This window comes from Martes martes (assembly GCF_963455335.1).
Source record: "Martes martes genome assembly, chromosome: 9".
Lineage (NCBI taxonomy): Eukaryota > Metazoa > Chordata > Mammalia > Carnivora > Mustelidae > Martes > Martes martes.
In genome coordinates, this window is record NC_137896.1 from 104,653,121 (window position 1) to 104,677,017 (window position 23,897).

A 23,897-nucleotide genomic window follows, 5' to 3' on the forward strand; every position below is an offset into this window, starting at 1 on the left:
TTAATCCTCAATATAAGTAAACATCAAAAGATGTAACTAAGATGATAAAATATCTTTGGGGTTCTTAACTTTTTGTCATGTAAAGGTGTCCTAAAGTCCTATTACTTGAAAATTGCTGACCTAGAGAAACTACGCTTGAAAATTACCTCCAAATTTTATGCATATTCCTAATTAACAGAAGGCAAGAATTTGAAGAGCAAAATTTGTAAATCTAGACCAGAGAACTGGTTACCAGGACTGGGCCACACCCAGCTGGTGCATTTTAATACTGTTTCTGGTACTACCTCCTTATGGGAGGGGACACTACAGATCTTGAAACTCAAGTTCAGTGTTAGTTCCTACAGTAGTGCTGATACCTGGGTAATAAGAGGTGGGAGACAAGGGCATAAACCTGACAGCTATCTAACCTTGTTTCCTTCTCTGCACTGACTGGAAAGGCTGCAGGTGACAGCCCAACTAAAGAGCAGCCCTGTCCTCTAGAAGTATTCAATAGGGCGCCTGGGTGGCTCAGTGGGTTAAAGCCGCTGCCTTCGGCTCAGGTCATGATCTCAGGGTCCTGGGATCGAGTCCTGCGTCGGGCTCTCTGCTCAGCAGGGAGCCTGCTTCCCTCTCTCTCTCTGCCTGCCTCTGTCTACTGTGATCTCTGTCAAATAAATAAATAAATAAATCTTTAGAAGTATTCATTATAAGCAAGTTCAGTGGCTAAAAAAAATCCAAATGTTTTTGGCCAAGGGCCTTAGGTAGAGGAAGGAAACTTTAATTTGGAAATACTGCAAAGACAAATGGTTTCTCCAAGTTATTTGATGAGACTGTCTGACAAAAGGAACTACACAGAACATGCCTAAAAATGCTGTACATAGTTTATGCTGGACAGTGTCAGGACACCTGCGGACACTGGATCTGAAGTTGAGATGGCAAAGCAATAAGAGAGCCAAGTAGAAGGGGGCTGGGACAGCACCTGCCCTGGCTGGCCAGATCTCACACCAACAGACCTGGTCCCCACAGAACTGCACATGTTCCTGATTCAGGTGCAATTCTTCTCTCGTCTTTTTAAGAGTAAGTGCCTCTGGACTCAGTCTGAGTCACTGTCTGTCTCCGCCTCCTTCACGTCCACACTAAATTTGTATTCCTGGTCACATCCCATGTACGCATCGCTCATGAAATACAGGGTGTAGTTGTGGGCACCAGTGGCTGGCGCCACAAAGTCAAGCTTCACCTAGAGAGAGCAGGCAGAAATCAGTGTGAGCACAGACACAGGAGAAGGAACCTCACCCTGACCCCATCTCAGATCAAATGCTGGGGTCAGTGTTAACTCACCTTGGCCTTCTGCTGCAGGGTCAGCCTCTTGATGGAGATGAGGCTGTTGGACTTGGCATCACCGATCACCACCCACCAGCCCTCTTCACGTTTCTGCAGTGACCAAAAGCCAAGAATTTCAGTATGTAGAACTTGAGGATGAGACCATGAGAATGGTTATAAAAGTAGGAAAACAAAAAACAGATAGAAAGCTTCCTAAAAATTTCCTCCTGGAGGCACCTGGGCGGCTCCGTCAGTTAGGTGGCCAACTCTGAATTGCAGCTCAGGTCATGATCTCAGGGTCCTGGGATCGAGACCATCTGTTGGGCTCCTCACTCAGCAGGGAGTCCACCTGAGATTCTTTCTCCCCCTCTCCCTCTGTCTCCCCCAACCCACCCCGCCCAGCGCAAGCACTCTCTCTAAAATACATAAATAAGGGGTGTCTGGGTGGCTCAGTTAAGCGTTTGCCTTCAGCTCGGGTCATGATCCTGGTGTCCTGGGATCAAACCCCACACTGGCCACCCTGCTCAGGGGAGTGTGCTTTTCCCTCTCCCTTTGCACCTCCCCCTCACTCGTGCTCATGTTCTCTCAAAATAATAAAATCTTTTTAAAAAAAATGAAATACAGGGGCGCCTGGGTGGCTCAGTGGGTTGGGCCTCTGCCTTCAGCTCGGGTCATGATCTCAGGGTCCTGGGATCAAGCCCTGCGTCGGGCTGTCTCCTTCGGTGGGAGCCTGCTTCTCTCTCTCTCTCTGCCTGCCTCTCTGCCTACTTGTGATCTCTCTCTGTCAAATAAATAAATAAAAATCTTAAAAAAAAATGAAATACATAAATCTTTTAAAATGAAATAAAATCCTCCCCCCCCCTCCAAAAGACATTTGGTACAATTAAGATTTTGAAACTGTCAAAAAGGTAGCTCAAATGAACTCTGTTTTTAAGTAGATGAACTCACTGTTGGTTCTGGCTCATTTCCTTATTTATTCCAAAACACCTTCTCCTGACATTCAGTGCTTGCCAATGAATCTAAAATTCCACTATCAGAGATCTGTCTTTGAGGCCTGGCAGCGGAGTTCCTCTGAAACCCTTTTAGGTTCAAAGCACTTACATCAGATTAAGCAAAACACACTGACGCAGAGATGAGCCAGCCTGTGGACAGGACCCAGAGCAGGCCATCCCTGTCAGAAAGCCCAAGTATTCCGGTTCAAAGAGCTCCTTCCCCAGAGCCTATTAAACCACTAGTTTATGAAATGAAACATTACATTGTATCTGGTTTCTGCGTTCAGTCTTTAATTATTTTCTCATATAAGGGATCAGATTTTCTCTCTGGTGGTAAAGAACCAAGCAACCAGATGCAGAGTGAAATGGCAGTGAGAGAGAAGAAATACCAACTAGAAAAGCCCTGATGTCTTTAACAATGACCAGTCACCTGAATTGTCTTCAAGCAAAAAACAACAAAACTACCATGGCCCCATTTTCGGCCTTGGGGCTCGTCATTACCCTAAATTTCCCTCCCCTACTGACAACTTACCACTGAACTCTGAACACTAGCTAAAGGTCAAGGCCTCTGGAAGAAACCGCATACTGCTACTCAAAAATCAGAGTTCATGGGCGCCTGGGTGGCTCAGAGGGTTGGGCCTCTGCCTTCGGCTCAGGTCATGATCTCAGGGTCCTGGGATCAAGCCCCACATCAGGCTCTCTGCTCAGCAGGGAGCTTGCTTCCCCTCCTCTCTCTGCCTGCCTCTCTGCCTACTTGTGATCTCTCTCTCTGTGTCAAATAAATAAATAAAATCCTTAAAAAAAAAAAAAAATCAGAGTTCATGGGGCGCTTGGGTGGCTTAGATGGTTGGGTGTCTGTCTTCTACTCTGGCTGTGACCTCTGGGTCCTGGGATCGAGCCCCACATCAGGCTCCTGACTCAGCAGGGACGTCTGCTTTTCCCTCTATTTTTCACCTCTATTCATGCTTTCTCTCGCTCTCTCGAATGAATAAATTTTTTTTTTTTAAGGGAGTTCATTCGAGGCTCTTTTTGACAGTTTTAAAAATCTTAGTTATAATAAGCTTTCAGGAGGAAATTTCAGGAAGCTTTCTATCTGGTTTTTACTCCTGTCCAGCTCCCAGGACCCACCTGTGGAAAGAGAGGCGCAATCACGGGGCCCGTGACTTCCTCCTCACGCTCCAATTGCACCAGCACCACCACCGGCCCGCCACTGTGGGGAAGAGCAGGGCAGCTCATCAGCGCCGTGGCAGGGGGGTTGGGGTGCGCCGCCACCCCGAGACTGGCAGGGACCCCAGAGCAGGGCGCGTGGCTGGACCAGACTCACCTGCGGATGCTGTCCTTCTCCACCACCTCGTAAGAAAGCTCGATGTTCGGGTAGCGGTTGCAGAAGCGGGCCACATCCGCGATCTGGCTGTCCGAGAGCTGAAGCAGCGCATTGCGTTCTTCATCTTCCATCTCCATGATGTCAAAAACGCTCTCCACTCCCTGCAACAGGGATCCGGAGGTCAAGGGAGGAGAACACATACTAACAGCAAATGAAACTTGGCTCCAGACAGCTGCTAGTTTTACTTTCTGTGCTTTCAGATCATCTAAAGACACAGCTTAAGAAAGAACACAGCCCACAACTGCACAGCCATCAGGCTCTCTAGTATCTTAGTATGCAACACCCTCAGAAAAACTCGGAGAAACTCCAACCACCCCCTACCATGACTCACCGCCCACACCCCCTTCAACTAACCCCACCTCCCAGACCACCTGGCTTAGCCACGCAACCGTCCAGGTCCAGTCCCAGCTCACCTTGTCTGTGCAACGTTTAATATGCTCTGAGGTGAAGTGTGGCAGCTGTTTCAGGTAGGAGTCCTTGGACCACATGGCCTGGGTGACCATCTGGGCCAGCTCCATAGCTGCCAGGGCAGGGCTGAGCCACCCATTGCTGGAAAGGACATCCACACAGGCCTGGATGAGCCGGATTGCCTAAATGAGGAGAGGAGCGGAGGAGAACACAGGCTTGGAACGACTCCTTCGCAGGTCAGCCCGGACCCCTCCACTCCACACCCGTACCTGCACCCACCCCTACCTTGCTGAGGATCTCCTCTGTATCCGACTGCAGCTCGGCACTCAGCTGCATGCGGGACAGGTGAGCTTGCAGGAGCAGGTTGGTCTTAACGTGAGGGTCATTGAACTTCGGGTTATTCAGCTTGTGGGGGACCTTCTGAGCCAACTGGAAGGCGAAGAAAAACAGCTAGTGATGAACACATGACCCTGCCCAAGAACAGCTCTCGGGCCCAATCAGGCCCAATATACCACCTGCCCAAGCTCACAACCCTTCAGTAACAGAGAAGTGTGGGGGCGCCTGGGTGGCTCAGTGGGTTAAGCCTCTGCCTTTGGCTCAGGTCTCATCTCAGGGTCCTGGGATGGAGCCCCGCAATGGGCTCTCTGCTCGGCAGGGAGCCTGCTTCCCACCCACCCGCCTCTCTGCCTGCTTGTGATCTGTCAAATAAATAAATAAATAAAATCTTTAAAAACAAAAAACAAAACAAAACCAAGAGAAATGTGGGTGATGGACGTGTTGGGGTTTTCTGGTGGTGACAAGGACACCATGTGCTCTGGGCACAGAGGCCAAGTGTCAATTCCAAAGACACTGTCCTGAATCCAAGATGTCCTCACCTGCCGCAGGAGGTTATCTTCATGGTGCCGGATAGGAATGTTCTCATACTCTGCCGCGTTGGAGATGATCTCAATAAGCCCTCGCACCTTGGTCTTGGCATTCAGGGACATGCTGAAGAGCTCTGACAGCCAAGGATGCGGAGAAAGGGGAGGAGTCAGAAAAAGAGGCTACCCTACCCCTGGCACTACCCTACAATCCATCCTTCCAATGAGCACACAGGGCACTCAAAGCCCCGGGCTCACTCATCCCAGTGGGCTACAGGCCCCTGCAGAGGACTTCTCTGCCTCAGACTCCGTGGACAGCAGCCCCTGCCAGCCCCTCACCAATGGTGGTATAGTTGATGTAATAGTAAGCAGCGATCATGCCCAGGTTCAGGGGTGCCACATCCATCTCGTCCTCAATGCTGATGCACTTAGACTGCTCAAGGTCACTCAGGGTCTGCTCCACGAGCTCGGACAAGTGGTCAGACAGGTGACGATGGGAGATGCCTGCGAAGGTGAAAGAAGCAGGGAGTCACCGGGAGATGGCCAGCAAGGGCTGGGAGAAGCACAAAAGGACACTGTGCCTCCCCCCAAGTCCACTGACCCTGCAGGTTGTAGTAATTGGGGTTCTGGGTCATGCGGCGGTACAGAAAGGTCCAGGTCAGGTAGTCCACGGCGTCCTGCTTGTTCTCTATGGTCTTGGTGACAATCTCGGCATTGAAGTGGTCATGCATACAGTGGTCCAGGTGTGACTCCACTGGTAATGGTTCATATAAGAACTTTTTGAAGAAATCCTGTGGATTAGAAAAGGAAAGATAGTAATAAAGTGTCAGTGACAACAAGGTCACAAAGGAGGGCCGAGGGCAAATCGACAGGGAATAGCCTTTGTGTGACAGACACAGCTAATTCAACAATGGAAGAAATCACTGCACCGACAGGGTGAACTGGGTCTGCACCTGGCACATCAGGTGTGCACATGGAATGGTGGGTGTGGGCGCCTGTTCCCACCTGCATCCCTGGTCAGTCTTACAATGGGAACAGGGATCGAGCGAGTCATGCAGGTCTAACAGTACACGAAGAACCAGCCAGAAAGTAAAGACCTCAACAAGTGGAGTCAACAGCAGCAGCAAAAACAAAGAGTTACAAGATTCCATGTGGCTGAGAGGCTTATTACAAAAGCAACGTAGAAAATAAAAGAAACAGAAGTTGACAGGAAAGAACGTAAACGAGGAAAGACATCTATTCAAGAATCTACTCTGAGGCCCAGGATCTCACGAGGCTGCCCGATGCCGGGACCGACCTTTTTGGAGCCCTGGCACATGATAACACAGCGCCCCTCGTCATCCTGCAAAGGGCGGTTGGCGTGCCCCACCATCTGCAGCACGTCGTAGATGGGGTAATCCACATACCTGGCAACAGGAGAGAGGAAAGGCAACAAAGATGCTTCAACATGGAGACCACACGCAGGGGACTCAGGCTCCCTCGACGTCAAAGAATAAGTGCGACAGTAGCAAATTACAGCTCATCCCTGTGCTTAGGACTACCTGTGCTCAGGTCCTAGTGTCACTTGTTTGTCTCTAGGTCACTGTTGTTTTCCAGTGTAAGAGTTTGGACTTTGCTGCTGCTCAGGGTCCCTGAACCAAAGCTACAAACCCAGCAAATGCCAAAAGCGAGTAACTCCCTAATAAAGGATCAAATATGCAAGTCAAACTTTCAAACAGCTGCATGTCATGAGTAAGTCACCTGACTAAAATCTAAACCTAGAAGGAATTTTAGACATTAAGATAAGCCATAAACAACATTCACTTTGGGAAAAAAAAATCTACATTTTGAGAAAATTTTTATTTTATTTCTATAAATATTATATAATATATATATATAAATTATAATTTATATATTATATAAAAATTATTAAGAATTAAATCATTCAAACTTCTTCTAAGAAAAACCAAACCTTCGCCTTCTTGTAACCACAAAGGCGTGTGACTTGAACCATGTCCCTTTCCCAATCTATAAAATAAACTACCTAGTCTCTAGCTCAAACTCCGTTTCTCCAACTTGCTGAAATACGATAGATGGACAACAGAACCAAAAGTGAGTGCAGGCCCTGAGACTAAAAACTCTGGGATGCCTGGCTATGAGGGAATCTCTGCTGTTTATCTCCCTAACCCATTTCCTTCCTAAGCCCTGGATCTGCAGCTGTTACGTTCATTTCAGGAGGAACGTTCCCAATAACAGAGGACGGCGAGACTCACGCGTGGATCTTGCCATTGTAGTACTGGGTGTCCATGATGATCACCAGGTGGGCGGCCACATTCATGCCCCAGCAGAGACTCCGAGAAGCTACCACCACCTGGATGGCCCCTGAGGCAGAGGGGAGAAGACGCCTGAGAGCAGGGCTCCCTGGGGGGCTTCATCTCCTGCGCAGGTAGGGGCTTCTCCTGTGCTCCGCTTCAGAACTCACAGCAAAGCTTGCTGGGAAGGAGCCCTAATAATAACTAAGGGCTGACACAATTCTCCAAGAGGTGGCCCCATGCTGCTGTTGCCTAGCTCAGAAGACCAGCCTACAGGAAATGGGGTCATCCTGTAACGGAATCCCAAACACAGGGAAAGCTAGGCCTAGCCATCTGCCTGACACACTGGCCTTGCTGAATGGAAAGGGCTAACGCCACCTCAGTCATGGGCTGGCTCTGTACGTGGCAGCAACACTGAGCCGTGAGTGACAGGATCAAGCACCAGAGAGTGCCACCGACTGTGGCAGGAGCATCTCCAATGCAGCTCCACCAAACAGTGTCAGAGTGAGAACGCTCTGCGTGACATGCCACAAGTCAGCAAGGGACAGCAGCACCCAGACCACCCAGATGAGACTCATGTTCTAGCATTTACTACACCTCTAAAGTCTAACAACCTTGGCAAGTGTGGAATCCATGGAAAACCAGGTCTACTGGTGAAAGTCCTGTTCTAGAAAACCCAGTTCTTAAGTAATACTACCTTACATGCCTGCCTGTTTTCTCATCTAGCCTGCAGGCACAATATTCTACCCATACCACAAGGCACCTGAGACAATCAAATGAGATAATAGATAAAAAAAACAGAAAAGTATTTTGAAGGTGATTAGCGTGCTGAAAGTATCACCCACATCGTAAAGGTGCGTGCCCACCGCCTGTGATACACCCTTAGAACCTCCCTCTGGGCCATAAGACTTTTTCTCACCTGAGCTGAAAAGCTGTTCCACCAGGCGTCGCTCCATGGGGCTGAGCCCCTCGTGCAGGTAGCCCACTCCATTTAACAGTGTTTCCTTGAGCGTGCTGTCACTTAGCTTCTCCAGGTATGGGATCAAATCCTTCTCAGTGCAGTGCAAGAACCTAGGGGGCACGGACACAGATTCAGCTCAGAGCGCTTCCAGTCCCTGGCAAGACCCTTCCAACTATGCTGCTGGCCAGCCCCTAGTCTGACGGGGGCTAACTGCCACCCTCATCAACAGAGCGCCCTTCAAGGTGAGCCCACTGCGGTGGCCCAACTCCCCCCACCCCATCCCACCCCACCCCACCTCTGCCGCTGGATATCTGCGGCACATGTGGTGAGGATGTCGATGGCGGTGAGGCGGGTCTGCTTTCGGGACGGAACAAAAACAATGACCGGCTTCTTGGGAGAGTGTTTGGTGATGGCATGGTACACGGGTTTGGCCATGGACAGCAGGCGAGTTTGTGTGTGGCTGATGTTGAAGCCCTGGAGACCGAAGGAAACAGACAGAAGTCGGAGCCGGTCCTCTGACTCGAGGTCATGGAGGAGTGGGGAGAGCAGAGAGGACAGGGAGGTGGGGAGGACAGACCCTACCTGGATATGCAGCTCCAAGGGCACCGGGCGCACATTCGGGTGGAAGTTGAAAGTGGAGGTGGCGCTGCACCCCAGCCAGTGAGCCACGTCCTTAGCATTCGAGAGTGAGGAACTAAGTGCCACAATGCGAATGGGCCGCTCAATCTGGGAGGAGATGTAGCGCATCCGGGAACAGATCACTTCTAAGACAGGCTGGGACACAGAGAGGGAGTCACTACAGGCCCAGGCACCGTCCCCAGCCTTTCTGTACAGCCCAACCACCACAAAATGATCGCCTAACTCCTCCTTCTAATCAGGATGGCTCCTGCCTTTGGTTCCACCTCCTCCATGGCACCCAATCTCCACTAAGCAATGCTATTTTCCCAGAGTACTACCAAAAAAGTCCCACGCTGTCCCTTTGGAATGAAGTGACAAGCAGAATCTTCTTGGAAGAAGCACCTAGTCTCTGGCCTCAGACCCAAGGGTAAGTCCCAATGCCAAGGCCACTCAGCCCATCACAACCGCTCTCCTGTGCTTCAAGGTCAAGCCATACCCCATTCTCGCCCCCGATAAGGTGGACTTCATCCACCACGAAGAGGTTGATGTTCTGGACGTTCTTGCGCTGCTTCCACCGCCGGGAGAGGATGTCCCACTTCTCTGGGGTGCTGATGATGATGTTGCCCTTGCCCAAAAGCTTCAGGTCTGTGCTAGTCTCCCCCGTCAGGAGCACCACCTTCTTGTTGAGCCTGTCCTGGAACTTCTCATACCAGTCCATGTAAACCTGGCATGCAAGGAAAGGAAGGGCCGAAAACATCAGGCCAGGCGTCGTTTCATTTTTAAGAAGAAAAGCCCTAGAAGCCAAACAGACTTGATCTGTGCATCTCAAATTACTTTATAAGCCCACATCAGCCTTGTAGGGATGGCAATGTCTTCCTTCAGTACACACACAGAGGACATTAACAAAAGAGAGCAGAGTCTTGCCACAACTGACCCTGCAAATTTCAAGGGCTTCGGGAATTCTGATCTGGGCTCAGAGGAAAGCAGCTTCCGGGCAAGTGCACCCGGGACACACCACCACACCACGCACCTGCTCCGCCAGAGCCTCCATGGGCGTGATGTAGACACAGCGCCCCTCCGAGTTCTGCAGCAGCATCCGCAGGATGGCAAACTCTGCACAGATGGTCTTCCCGCTGCCCGTGGGGGCCCCCACAAACACGTTGTCGTCACTGTTGTACACGGTATTGAACACTGGAGACCGGCAGAGCAGTGGGGAGAACATGGAGAAGAGGAGAGACTCAGACCGCTCCTCAGAACAGAGGCCACCAGGAGAAACTCAGCCAGCCCGCCCACCCTCAGGTGCCACCACGGAGGGGCTGCCATTGGGGCCTCTACCTGCAGTCAGCCTACTACATCCCCCCCTTCCTTCCCCTCACACGCAGGCAGCACGGGAAGAGCACAGACCAAGAGTCTGGGAAGCACGGAGATTTGCAGGATAGCAGCACCCTGTGCTTGTCTGCCGGTCCTCTCAGGGCCCAGGACGCAGAACAGAAAGGAACTGCCTGCTTTTCTCTGCCCCTCCTGTAACACTCTCCTCTGATCCCTGGAAACGGTCTACTAAAGAAAAAGGCAAAGCCTACATCCTGGCATTAAGGCTGGTTAAAGTCCAAGTTCTGTTTATCAGCTGGTTCAGTGGAGGGGCCTCTCCCTGCCGAGTTTCCTCATCTGCACAACAGGTACTAACAGTATTGTCACGGACAGAAAATCCCTCATGGGATCAGTGGGCGGCACGAAGAAGAAAACACCCAGATGTACTCAGCCAAAAGGACTTGGGGGGGGGGGCACCAGGGTGGTTCAGTGGGTTAAAGCCTCCGCCTTCGGCTTGGGTCATGATCTCAGGGTCCTGGGATCAAGCCCCGAGTCGGGCTCTCTGCTCAGCAGTGAGCCTGCTTCCCTTCCTGCCTCTCTGCCTACTTGTGATCTCTGTCAAATAAATAAATAAAATCTTTAAAAAACAAAAAAACAAAAAACAAAAAAAAAACAAAAGGACTTAGGATAACAGGGCATGCTCTGTGACCATGGCCGTTGTTGAAAACAATGAGGGGAAGGAGGCTTCCGTCAAATGCTGCACACACGAACCCAGCTGCCTGAGAAACAACAGTGCACCATGGGAGGCCTTGTTCTACGGACTCTCCCCAGTGACACGTGCAGAAAAGCAAAGGAAATCTAGCTGTGACCTAGGACTGAGAAGGGAAAAAGTCCCAGGGTGCTCCCACAGTTGGCTCTGCTGAGCTCCATCTCCCTGAGCACCCTCCTGCCCTTCCTACCACAAAACAGTCTCTAGAAGACCTTAAAAGGCTCCCAAAAGAAATGACCTCCTGGGGATGGAAACGCCTACCTTGGGTCTGGATGGGGTTGAAGAAAGGAAATTTATCCTGGTAAAGGCTCTCGAAGGCGCTGTTTCTCAGGGCAGACACAGGCAAGGGCTGCAGGTCTAGAAGCTCGGTTGGAGGTGGGTACTTCTCCGGTAGGATCAGGTGCCGGAAAGAGACAGGCAGCTGGGTCTCACAAGCTGCCACAACAGAAACAGGACGGGTCACGGGCAGTCCTCCCTTTACTAATGCCCCCTCAGAGCCCCTCCACGCACACTGGAAACCCCAAGGCAACAGCTAGTTGGCAGCTAGCATAGCTCTGACCTCACGGAGTCCAGTCCAACAGAAAGGGCAAGACAGTCTCACAATTCCCCCAGGAGAGCTACCCCCACGGGAACATGCAGACACACACTCACAGAGCCAGCGGTCAGACACCACTCGGATGAAGTACTGAGGGGGCAGTGGTTCAAAGACAGGCACGAAGAACGTGATGAGGTGCTCATCCTGGGCATACTTGGCCTTGAGCAGAAAATACTCATGGTGGAGTATCACCTCACTGTCCACATCCTCCACCAGAATCCAGAAGGCCTCCGATGACCCGTGAACCTGCCAACGCAAGCGCAGGTGAGAGAATGTGAGCCTGCGTGGACTCCCGGCTCCAGGCCAGCTCTCCTCGGGAGCGTCTCCTCTGCAAACAGGCCCTCCCCGGGCAAGGCCGCACCTTCTCGTCCCACTGGAAGTCGGGCGTGATGGTCAGCTCCACTTTCAGCGTGGAGCGTGTGATAGGCTGCAGGTGCACCGACAACTCCAACTTGGGGAAGAGGTGGACGTACTTGTGGATGGTCTTCCCCATCTTCGGCATGCGGATGAGCTCCCCTAGGAGGACGGGAGCTTATGGGGGCTGCAGCCAGCCTGCCACGCAGGAGCTGCAAACTGGGCCCTGAGGGCAAGGGGCACATTCCACTCTGGGGTGCAGACTCCTCCCCCGACTCTCGGTGCAGCCCAGAGGATTCGAAGGCCCAAGACCAAGAGCTGGCCTTGTTACTTCAGTGGACGGTGGGAAATGAACGCAGGACAACAGGGCACAAGGCCTTGGAACTGGGAAGGAAGAAGGAGCGGAAAGATGTCAGAGCCATAAGGACAAAGAGGAGAGCTTCCCACACACCTATCTCATTATGATTCAGGTCATAGAGACGCTCGAAGGGGAAGTTTTTCTTCTCGATCTTCTTCACTACTTCCTCAGGGAGTTTCCGGAATTGGCGCAGAGGACACATGGACTGCCACCTGGCCGGGAAGGAAGGCATCCAGAACTGCACCGGCAACGACACTTAAAAGCCATCACTGCCCGCCCCTTTCCCTCTACCCAGGCTCCACCCAAAGGGACTTCCCTTTCTCAACTCCCACCCAGTGCAAGTCCCACTTCACTAGTGAAGGCTGGAGAGCACGCACTCCCAGGCTTCCCCACCGCCCCTCAGCCCGGGGACCTTCACTCGCAGTGACCAGCTCCCAGCCCCCCGGCCCCTCACATGCGCTTATCGATCATCTTGCAGAGGTTCAGGGTCTTGTCCGTAAGCTGCGCCCAACCCCGGTTCAGGACAATTTCAAAGATGGCACGCATCAACCGGCCGGCGGACTGGGGAAAGAGAAAGCACTCCCTCTGCTAAGTCCCCACTCTCCCCAGCCCTAATGAAGCCACCTGACACTTCATTACCTCAAGCTCTGAGGCACTTAGGCATACCACTCAGAAACAAAGTCCCCTCGTAATTACTGTTCCCCTTTTATACAGTAGATGTTTGCTGAACATACAATAGAAAAATGCAGTTCGAGCTCCCCGTACCTCTTAACCTAATGCTCACTGCATGATTTTAAAGCTTCGGCTCACTTAGCGCTTAGGGATCTAGCAAGAGCTAGTGACTTGGCCTTAGAAGTAAAGACAAAACATAGCTAAGAGTCTTTTGCCATTTCCGGATTTGTATCTGAGCCCAGCGGCCATAGTGTGAAGTCAGCCTCTGGAGGAAGCAGACACGATGTCTGTGGCTCTCCCCAGCACTCTGATCTCTTAAAGCCCTACCTCTCCGCATGCTCAAGGTCAGTGAAACAGAGTAGCCATAACAGACACACATCAACCAACGAGCCAACTAGGGCAAAACCTGGCCTCCTTTCCTCCTCACTAGGGTCAGGCCACCTTTCTCTAAGACGCACACCAGCAGGGGCTGGAGCTATTCGGGTCTCTTCTGGCAGCACCCTCTGCTCTCACCTGTGTAACATACACCATGTCCGCCATCAGTGCAAAGCCCTCCAACTTCAGCTGCGAGATGAAGGCTTGGAGCAGCACGTTGATCTGGAAAAAAGCAAGGTTGGCCAGAAGGTGGCCAATCATTGACTAGCCCAGTCCAAGAAAGCAAATCACATTTCTATTCTGGAGTACATGCCAGGTTAAGATCTTGCTACAGAGGCATGAAATAATCATTATTCCACATAAAAAGAACATGTAGAAGAATGCAAAAACCGGGAGAAACTCGAATTAGGAGGTTACACCACCACCTACTCCCTGGCCCGAGCAGGGGAGCGGGCCCACCTTCGCACTGGGCTCCTCAATGCTCTCCTTCACGGGGATGGGCACCCTCTCCAGCAATTTTTGCAGCTCCAGCTTCTCCTCCTGCCAAAAGAAGGAAACAGGTCATGGAAGAGCCAGGTGACCACAGAGAGAACCCATCCAGCAACTCGGCAGTGAGTACCAACCACCAGTCCCAACACGCTGTGGGGACTCACCTCTCTCACAGTGATGTTCTTGAACTCTGAGGACAAGGAGAAAACTCTGAAAAGCTCAATCTCACTCAGAGTGGGTTTCAGCAGCTGGTTGTAGGTCTGCACGGTATCATTGGTGATGTAGTAGTGGCTGGCTATGCGGCCCAGTTCTGTCACCTATGAAGGAGGAACACTCAATCCAACAGCGATCACTGACAAGTGGCAACCTCTCACCATGGACAGTGGGTGCCCCAGGTGCCCACTGGATGAATTCCCAGCAACACAAGCGCCCGGCACACACATGAGGAAAGATGGTACAGTACACTGACCAACGGTGAGCTGATGCCCATACAGAATAGACAGCTGAATTAGCTACCTCGACGCAAGTGATAGAAAGGAGGCACCAGCAGATTCTCATATACCATTTTGGAAGTTCCCAGATTCAAAAGTCACGGTCCAATCCCACCGTTTTTCTACTGTCCCAAACAATGGGCAATTAGGCAGCATCCAAATCAAGAATGCAATGTGAAAAACTGTCCCCTGGGGCTAGTGCTTTTACTGAGACTTTTGCCTCCATCCCTCAGCGCACTCACCTGGAAGTTGCCTGTCTTCTTGTCATACTTGACAAGATTGTTCTTATCCAGCATCAAGGCAGCAGTATGAACCAGATCCAGTCGGCGCTGGTCCAGCAAGGGATCCCCCTTGAGGTCATCATGAGAGATGCCATAGAGGGTTGGGGATCGGAGCATTCGGATATACAAGTAGGCATAGCCCAGCCAGTTCACTGCATCCTAAAAGGAGAGATAGCTCGTGGGTCTTAGCGTGGAGAACTGATGTCCAAATGAAATGTTCCCGCAGATCACTTGCAAATTAATTCCCAACTATAAAAATGTGTATTATGTCATCTTCTGAAAGTTTTTAACATCCCATTACTAAAGAGACAGAGAATGCTTTCTGAGATCTGGGTAACAAGGGGAACCGCCCGCCACAGACTTGACAAGCTTCTGAAAGACTGCTTCCATCAAAGACGTGGGGCCCAGGCTGGAGGACCCTGGGCGCTGGTGGCCCAAAGTGTCACAACGGAGACCATCCCACCCTTGGTACCCTGATTTCTCCTGAGAAAGCAAGAAGCACCAAAAGCAGAGCCCTTCCCTACCTTGGCATTCTGGACGTTCCCCAGCACGATTTCGGCATTAAGCATGTCAGGCAACTTTGAAACCATCTGGCTCTCAATAGGAAGCTGCTGATTGAGGAGGGACAGGTAGTACTGTAGCTCCCCATGGGATGTGATGAGTATGCCTTCGCCCTTGGTGTCATACTGAGGTCTTCCAGCACGTCCCAGCATCTAGGTCAGAAACCAAACCGAGAAGGCTGTGACCACAGAGCTTATGGATCTGTTCCCAGGCTTCTACCTTACAGAAGCCCACCTTCCTCCATCTGCCGCCTTTTTGGCCTCCTTGCATTTTATACACGGTAAACTTTTTCCAATTGAAAATAACCTCAAAGGCTCTATACCTGAAGAATGTCCAGTGCTCCTAGTTCTGTCCAGCGCCCCTTCTCTGGACTGTACACCTGGGTGCCTTTGATGATGACTGTATGTGCGGGGAGATTCACACCCCAAGCCAGCGTTGCTGTGGAAACTAAGACCTACAGAAGCAAGGCAAGGTAATAAGGAAAACAGATGTTACCACCAGAGGGTGAGTATCCCCAAGACCTCTAGGAAACTGGCCTCAGAGCTTCTAGCGCAACTGAGGTAGGCCCCACACTTATCAACATAACACTGGAACAAAGACGGAAGGAGTCCTTAGGTTCTATTCAACCCAGTAACATTTCACGGTTCTAAAGGTATTTAATAGGCGAAAGTGTAGGCCAATGTTAACCAACTTAAAATTACTAGACAATCAGTAATACACCCTATCCTGAGAGAGAACAAGGTCCTAACTTCATGAGGTCCCGCTTGGTGGTATCTGGAGTCGCAGAACATGCTTCCTCTGTCAAGCTTCTCAGACACTTTCCTAAATCACTCATCTTCCTTCACGCAGTATGTAAAGAGCTGGGAGGGGCGGCACAACACTCTGTCTACTGTACTACCATGACCCCTGACCTGGCTTACCTGAGCCAGAAACAAGGCACCGGGCATAAACGTCTGGCATTTGACTTTCAGGTCTTCTGAAGCCTACACTTTGCCCACCCTCACCTGAATGTGTTTATCAGCGAAAAGATCCTCTACAAGTGTCCGGTCAACTCTGGTCATGCCCGCATGATGAATAGCAAAGCCGTATGGCAGAAGATCCTTCAGCTCCAGGTTCTGTGGGACAGAAAAAGAACAGGTGAGGAGGTGAGCCTCGCTGAGGGAACTCTACAGAGACTGAGCAGATCTCTTCACAGGAGACCCTGCCCCTTAACCTAGTCCACAAAACCAGACCCAGCCAAATGATCTTAACCTGTCTGAAACAGCCCCACAGTGCAGTCAAGGACTGTCTGGACAGCCTTGGATCGAGCCAGTTACCAGGCAGGAAACAGAGAACTGGGCCTGTCTCTCCTCACCTTGCACTGCTCAGCTTCTGTCCGAAGGACTTCTGTGGAGGCTGAGCCCTCTCTCAGAAACAGACCCAGAGTGTCCTTCTCTAGGCACATGTCCCGGATGGCCCTGGCCGTCTTCCCAGTCTCCTTCCGGGAGTGGACAAACACCAGCACCTACGGAAAAACCACTGTTTGCCACGGTCAAGAGACATAGCTACCACAGTCACTCCTACGACCCTGAGGCACCAGCAGCAGGAAGCAGAGGCTACACCATTTTGAGGTGAGAAACTGAGGTCTAGAAAAGGAGCAATGGCAGGAACGTATACTGATTCAGACGCCGGCAAGACCCTATGTGAATCAAACTACAAAGGAGCGTGGCAGAGCCCTGTAGCTGGGAAACTAAGCTAACTCTTATGCACTCTACCTTTGAAACCGCGTTTAAACATAGTAAGCGAAATTCAGGAATCTCAATCATGAATTTTGTGTTCAGGTACCTGGCGGGACTGTAAGCCACCTGAGGAATGTGTCTGCGAAGTAACAGCTGAAATGCTGTATTAAATGATGGGTGATAGCCTCTAAAAAAGGGCCGAGGAACTTAGTCTCAGGATGAGACTAGTACCATTTGGTAGGAATATCAGTCAAGTATTTGGCATTAGAAAAGATACGTCTCTTCATTTAAATTTATATGCTTTTTATGAAACAAAAATCTATACATGACCTGTAGCTTTTCCTTAGTTTGTGTCTTGGTGAACTTGACTAAACTGTGCTCAATTAAAAAGTTATAACATCTTTTCCAGTAAAATGCTCTCTTTCATTAGTTTTTAATTTTCACCTTTGTTTTTACTGTGTTACATTTTTAGTGTCAGCCACCCAAATCTATTGTGGCAGGATCCCTGATAATGTAGAGAGACAGACAGATTATCCACACCTGGGGATTTCTTTTGGGGAGTCTTTAAATTACAAATTCAATTTTTTATAATGGTTACAAGACTGTTCAGGTTATCTATTTCATCTAGGCTCAATTTTGATAGTTGGTATTTTTTGAGGAATTGGCCCATTTCTTCTAGGTTGTCAAAATTTACATGTAAAATTCTTCATGTATTCCTTTATTATCCTTTCACTGGCTACAAATTCTAAGGTAATATCCCATTTTATTCCTAATATTGGTGATCTTTGTTGTGTCTTCTATTTTTGTCAATCTTGCCTGACTATAAGTCAAAAATTCAAAAGAATGGAGTTCAACAGGAAACCACAGACAGACCTGATTTTTTCCAGCATGTTCCATGATTTTCTCATAGACTATTTCATTCATGATCTGGAAACGCTTGATAGCTTTTTTCTCTGTGATACCCACATAAGTCTGTTCCAGAGGCACAGGGCGGAAGCTAGAAGTTCAACAGTTAGACAAATGAGGCTTCTGGCATAGAAAACTGGGGAAACAAAATCATTTTCACTGCCCAGGAACTCCTTTCTGGATTCACACCATGCTAAAACCCAAAGACCTTCTAACACCCAATTCAACAAAGCTCCTTGAAAAAGGGGAAGGGCAGCAGGAAGGTCACCCTGGTTAAACTTTTTCTCATACCTGTTGTCAAAATAGAAGAGGCCTTTGGCAGGATCGACACGCAGGAAGGTAGCCACATCTTCATAGTTGGGGAGGGTGGCACTAAGACCGATGAGTCGGACATCCTCCTGGGTCATCTCAATGTTTCGAATGGCCCTGGCCACCAAAGCTTCTAAGACAGGACCTCTGTCATCGTGGAGAAGATGGATCTCATCCTAAGACGGATGAGGGGGCCACAAATTACCTCTAGGACTAGAAAAATGGAGCCCTCTTTCCAGAGAAGAGTCCTGTCTTGTAGTATGTACCCGATACGCCAAATAAGGAAGAAAAAGGATCCCAGCAAGAGAAACCCAAAGGGTGAGACAACTTTCACTAGGAAATATCCCAGGAAATAGCACGCTGTGACCACGGGGCTGTGTTGCTAATTTAGTGAAACATATGCTTTAAGGCAAGAAAATCTAATGCTTTAGGTCAATGAGCTCATTAACTTCAAAGATAAAATTTCTTTACTAAAATGAAGCTTGTGAGCGGACCGTATTTCTATCACACAAGGCTTCACCTCTGCGCAGTCATCCTTACTACTCTGTACTTGCAAAAGGCATCATGAATCAAAGAATGAGCTCACATAGCCTAATGCAGTGCTGTTTGAATTTCAGCATGCAGCAGGGCATCTCACTAAAAAGTAGATCGAGCCCTAGGGGCTCTCCACTGAGATTCTCTCCCTCCCTCTCCCTCTAGCTCTCCTGGGTCACGCTCTCTCTCAATAAATAAATAAATATCTTAAAAAAAAAAAAAGATTATATTTTAGTAGGCGTGGAATGGGGCCAGGTACTCTGGACCTGTAACAAGACTTTGAACTGGGGTGCCTGGGTGGCTCAGTAGGTTAAGCCTCTGCCTTCAGCTCAGGTCATGATCTCAGGGTCCTGGGATTGAGCCCCACATCAGGCTCTCTGCTCAGCAGGGAGCCTGCTTCCCCCTCTCTCTTTGCCCGCCTCTCTGCCTACTTGTGATCTCCCTCTCTCTATCAAATATCAAAATAAAAAAACAAAGACTTTGAACTAGCAAGACTCAAAAGCAGGGGCTGGCAATCAATATTTTACGCTTGTGGGCCTTACAATCTCTGCTACAAATAGAACCGAGCCTTGTACACTGCAGGGTAAGGTTAGGGTGCCCCACAAAGCTGAGAATCTACTCATAACTTTGATTCACCCCCAAAACTGAACTACAAATAGCCTACCCTTTACCAGAAGTCTTACAATAACATACACAGTCGGCTAACATGTACTTCACATGTGTTAGATACTATATTCTTACAACAAAGTATGCTAAAAAAAGTTCTTAAAAATATAAAGGAAAGGGGCGCCTGGGTGGCTCAGTGCGTTAAAGCCTCTGCCTTCGGCTCGGGTCATGATCCCAGGGTCCTGGGATCGGGACCAGCGTCGGGCACTCTGCTCAGCAGGGAGCCTGCTTCCTCCTCTCTCTCTCTGCCTGCCTCTCTGCCTACTTGTAATCTCTGCCTGTCAAATAAATAAATAAAATCTTTAAAAAAATAAAATAAATAAAGGAAAAACACATTTACAATACTATACTGTATTTACCTTTAAAAAATTAATATACAAGTGGACTCATACAGCTCAAGCTTGTGTTGCTCAAGAGTCCATTATACTTAACTCTGTCACTGCAACAGAAAAGCAGCTGTAAACCCTATGTAAATAAATGGGTACGGCTATATTCCAAAACCAGTAGCCACAGCCGGCCAACCCCTGCTCTAGGATACTGAAAATCAACACGCAGGACCTCCTTCCTGCTCTCCCGGACAACTTACGGAAACTACACTCAGACTCAAAGTCATTTTTGCCTGCATGCTTCTGTGTATATGGAACACAATCTCCTGACTCCTTCCTCATTCCCTGAGAATGGATTATCCATTTATAAAGTCTTTAATATCCTGGAAAGACACAATCAGTTATGTCTGTTGACATTTATTTCAAAATACTCCAGACATAAAGACATGAGGAACAACATGGCAAATACCATGCACGTCCTCGGAAAAGCTTCAATTAGGTACAAATTCTCATTTAATGGTAACAGCAATGCTGACACAGCTGTCACCATACAGGCTAGTGACTGGAAGAAAGCACGGAAGAAATGGTCAGCATTAAAACCCAGCTCAGTTGGTTAAGGATCCCCCTCTTGATTTTGGCTCAGGTCATGAGCTCAGGTCATGAGATCCAGACCCACGGTGGGCCCTGCGTTCTGTGGGGGTGTCTGCTTGAGATTCTCTCTCCCCCACCCTCACCCTTCCCTGCTCACTTGTTTGCTCTCTCAAATGAGTAACTAGATCTTTAAAAAAAAAAAAAAAAAATCCCAGCAAACCCTCCTTGACCAGGCCTGGTCTCTACATCCCCAAGTACTCCCTGCTCACCAGAATGATGAGCCGCACGAGCTGGGTGTAGGTGCGCTCCCCACCCTTGCGGGTAATGATGTCCCACTTCTCGGGGGTGCAGACGATGATCTGAGTGGCGCTGATCTCCTCCTTGCACAGCTGGTGGTCACCAGTCAGTTCTGCAACAGTGATGCCATAGGTGGCCAGGCGCTAGGTGGAGGAGAGGCACGTCAGGCAAAAAAAAGGGGCCTTGCCATTACACTTTGGGAAGTCTGAGAGGAAGGTACTGGAAGGAAGTATCAACCCAACAGGGAGATATCAAATGAATTAGACTACAAACACGTATATCTGAAACAAATCAAGTTCACATTCAGCAAACGAAGCAGTGATGCCCCAGACCCATCCCCAATACCTCTCCATCGACTTACCTTTCCGAAACTGCCCACCATCTCCTGCACCAGAGACCGCATGGGAGCGATGTAGATGATCTTGAAGTCATCCACGTTGATAGTGCCGTCCATGTTAATGTGCTTCCCTATCTCTCGGAGCATACACATCAGGGCCACGTTGGTTTTACCCGCACCCTAAGGTGGAAGTCAAGGATGAGAAGGTCTGCTCCCCTGCCCTCACTTCCCCAGGCTTATCACCAAAACAGACACAGAAGCACGTCCTGGGAATTTTATCTGACCGTTTAACATCTCTTCTGTCAGAGAAGAAAGTCGTCGGGGTGGCGGGGGAGGCGCTATGGACGGACATGGGTGAAGACAAACGATCTCGCCACAGAAAACAGACATCACTTCCCGCCAGAGCAGAGCGGTCAGGGCGATGCTTACGGTAGGCGCGCACAGCAGTAGGTTCTCGTCTGTCTCCAGCGCAGCACGGTAGAGTTTACTCTGGATCCGATTCAGGGTTTTGAAGCCCTCGAATCCAGCCTGGGCATACTTGGGGAGCTTCTCCACAGGAAGCAGTTGCTAGAAGAAAGAAACGCCATTCACGTCCTGCTAGCAGCACCCTGGCGCAGGCCGTTTCGGTGGGATGGCCAGGACCGCATCTCCCAGCACAGCCCCCCACGTCACTCTCTGCTGACGGGAGATTCACTACTGTCCCCCAGGCTCGAGATCAAAACACGCGGACCCCTGAAGCAGCTTCCACATCACAGATAAACCTTTGATGAGACAAGGCCACATTTTGGCCAATGGGCTAAAATTAAAAATCTAAGCTGGAAGGAAGGTGAAAACTGAAGAAACAGAGAAGAGCAATTCGCTCACTTCTTCCGAACCAAAGGGCTTGGGCTTCAGAGCAGGCACATGCACCTCTTCATAGCCCTTGCGCTGACGACGGAAGGACCCATCAGGAAGCTGACAACGTTTATTGGCCATGAAGTGGCTCCCCTGGGTAAAAACCAGGTCCTCCAAGTCCAGAACCTGCCGTGGAGCCAGCGCCTGGGAGTATAAAAAACAAAAATGCAAAATAAGCAAGGTGAACAAATGCATTTCCCATCCAGAAGCACCTTGGAAATGACCCTGAGACTTACCTCTCCACCCTGGTCCAGGTCCATGGTTTCCAAGTCTGTGTCCATCCGGGACTGACGCACTCGCTCTCTTCGGGACCTTTCCTCCTGCAATGGGGAAAGGCAAAAGAACAACAATTCATCACCACTGTAGGTTCTGGTCCCTTTCAGTCCCTGCTTAGCTAAGCCTGACTCACAGGTGCTGACCAGTAAGTCCCAAGACAAAAAGACAGTCCTTTACATTCAGACACTTGCCACGGGAACAACCAGAATGATGAAAGCAAGTGAACAGCTTTAATGCAGGTGGGCCTTGGTGGCTCAGTCGGTTAGGCATCTGATTTCAGCTTGGGTCATAATCTAAGGGTCCTGGGATCAAGCCCCATATCAAGATCCCTACTCAGTGGGGAGTCTGTTGTCTCTCTCCATCTGCCCGTCCCTCCACTCATGGGTGTGCACACTCTCCTCTCTCTCAAATGAAAAAGTAAAATCTTTTAAAAAAAAAATTTTTCCTCTAAAAAATATATATATATAAAAGGACAATGCATACTGCAAGGATTTTAAAAGTAGATGTTCAATAATTCAGCATCAAGGGCTAACACTTGGGGCACGTGGGTGGCTCAGTGGGTTAAAGCCTCTGCCTTTGGCTCGGGTCATGATCCCAGGGTCCTGGTATCGAGCCCCGCATCGGACTCTCTGCTCGGTGGGTAGCCTGCTTCCCCTCCTCTCTCTGCCTGCTTCTCTGCCTACTTGTGATCTCCATCTGTCAAATAAATAAATAAAATCTTAAAAAAAAAAGGGGGGGGGCGGGGGCTAACCCTAAGGGTAGAAGTTTGGGTTCTGTGTTCAGCCAACATACGTGTTCTATCCCTGCATTTTCAGTAGATACCATGATTTATTGTGTAAACCGTGAAGGGCCCATGGTGCTGGTGAAGACAGCAGGCGGCCGGCTGACTCTTGACCACACCAATGTGAGTGTGTTAATTCTAATTTCTACCAGTGACAAACCTCAAAGAATTCAGAGAAATACTTTACTTCTTCAACACCCCCCCAACTTTTTAAGATTTTATTTGAGAGAGAGAGTGCACATAGAACGAGAGAGAGAGAGAGAGAGCGCGCGCGCAAGCAGGGTGGGGAGAAGGCAGAAGGAAAAGCCGACTCCCATTGAGTGGAGTTCCACCCCAGGACCCTGGGATCATGACCTGAGCCAAAGGCAGACACTTAATGACTGAGCCACCCTGGCATCCCTCAACATCGCGTTGTAATAGGAATTCAGCTTTACACCACAATTTTTCTCAGAGAGAGAGCATGCATGAGTGGGAGGGGCAGAAGGAGGGAAAATCCCAAGCAGGCGCCACACTCAGCTTAGAGTCCGACATGGGTCTGGAGCTCAAGGCCCTGAGGAGCATGGCCTGAGAAGAAATCAAGAGTCAGACACTCAACCAACTGAGCCATCCAGGCGATCCTAAGCTACAATCTTCTAACTGATGTCTCTTTTCCAAAGCAAACACTCTATCTAGGGAATCAGACAGATAAACCAACCCAGGTCTTACCCGAATCAGATCCTCCTTTTCAGTCTCGTGGAGCTGGTAGAGGAACTTGGAGAGCTCTGGATCGGCTTCCATCTTTCCCATGATCCTTTCCTTTTCGGCTTCACTCTGTGCACTGGCCAGTAAGGTGCAGTATAAAACTGCCAACAGCAAAAGGAAGAAAGGGAAGGTGAGCAGGAGGGGCTGCGGCAGAAAGCAAGCTAACTGAAACAGGCGCCGAAGCTATGAAAGTTAAGCATCTCCTTCACACACACACACACACACACACACACAGACAAACACATCACATACGTGCTCCAGAAAGGACCACTGTATACTCACTCATCATCCTGTGCTGTCGCAACACTTTAATAAAATCAAACGTGTTGAAACCAAGGAGCAGAACCAGCTGGTTCTCACACTCCCGATCATCACTGGCCGTCTGCAGAGAGAAGGTAACATCACTAGTAAAAGTGCAGCCATCTGCCTCATCCACTGTGCCATCTGCTGAAACA

General features: G+C 49.7%; 1 protein-coding gene across 1 annotated transcript in view; it reads right to left on the bottom strand.

Annotated features, from left to right (window-relative positions):
- Positions 1–741: 741 nt before the first annotated feature.
- SNRNP200 (small nuclear ribonucleoprotein U5 subunit 200) overlaps positions 742–23,897 on the bottom strand; it is a 28,975-nt gene continuing 5,819 nt past the window's right edge. The window contains exons 8-45 of the mRNA XM_080814577.1: positions 23,725–23,824; positions 23,407–23,543; positions 21,881–21,964; positions 21,615–21,788; positions 21,180–21,317; positions 20,775–20,930; positions 20,386–20,556; positions 17,982–18,175; positions 17,658–17,781; positions 16,421–16,570; positions 16,071–16,181; positions 15,389–15,520; positions 15,030–15,218; positions 14,467–14,664; positions 13,898–14,050; positions 13,704–13,784; positions 13,383–13,466; positions 12,652–12,758; positions 12,291–12,409; positions 11,847–12,001; positions 11,542–11,731; positions 11,152–11,325; positions 9,844–10,004; positions 9,310–9,537; positions 8,778–8,969; positions 8,491–8,669; positions 8,154–8,305; positions 7,196–7,304; positions 6,241–6,349; positions 5,545–5,734; positions 5,283–5,447; positions 4,959–5,080; positions 4,369–4,512; positions 4,089–4,265; positions 3,616–3,776; positions 3,420–3,501; positions 1,318–1,410; positions 742–1,216 (exon numbers count right to left, since the gene is read on the bottom strand). Coding sequence (XP_080670703.1) covers positions 1,073–1,216; positions 1,318–1,410; positions 3,420–3,501; positions 3,616–3,776; positions 4,089–4,265; positions 4,369–4,512; positions 4,959–5,080; positions 5,283–5,447; positions 5,545–5,734; positions 6,241–6,349; positions 7,196–7,304; positions 8,154–8,305; positions 8,491–8,669; positions 8,778–8,969; positions 9,310–9,537; positions 9,844–10,004; positions 11,152–11,325; positions 11,542–11,731; positions 11,847–12,001; positions 12,291–12,409; positions 12,652–12,758; positions 13,383–13,466; positions 13,704–13,784; positions 13,898–14,050; positions 14,467–14,664; positions 15,030–15,218; positions 15,389–15,520; positions 16,071–16,181; positions 16,421–16,570; positions 17,658–17,781; positions 17,982–18,175; positions 20,386–20,556; positions 20,775–20,930; positions 21,180–21,317; positions 21,615–21,788; positions 21,881–21,964; positions 23,407–23,543; positions 23,725–23,824 — 5,529 coding nt within the window. The 3' untranslated portion in view covers positions 742–1,072. The remainder of the gene's footprint in view (positions 1,217–1,317; positions 1,411–3,419; positions 3,502–3,615; positions 3,777–4,088; positions 4,266–4,368; positions 4,513–4,958; positions 5,081–5,282; positions 5,448–5,544; positions 5,735–6,240; positions 6,350–7,195; positions 7,305–8,153; positions 8,306–8,490; positions 8,670–8,777; positions 8,970–9,309; positions 9,538–9,843; positions 10,005–11,151; positions 11,326–11,541; positions 11,732–11,846; positions 12,002–12,290; positions 12,410–12,651; positions 12,759–13,382; positions 13,467–13,703; positions 13,785–13,897; positions 14,051–14,466; positions 14,665–15,029; positions 15,219–15,388; positions 15,521–16,070; positions 16,182–16,420; positions 16,571–17,657; positions 17,782–17,981; positions 18,176–20,385; positions 20,557–20,774; positions 20,931–21,179; positions 21,318–21,614; positions 21,789–21,880; positions 21,965–23,406; positions 23,544–23,724; positions 23,825–23,897) is intronic.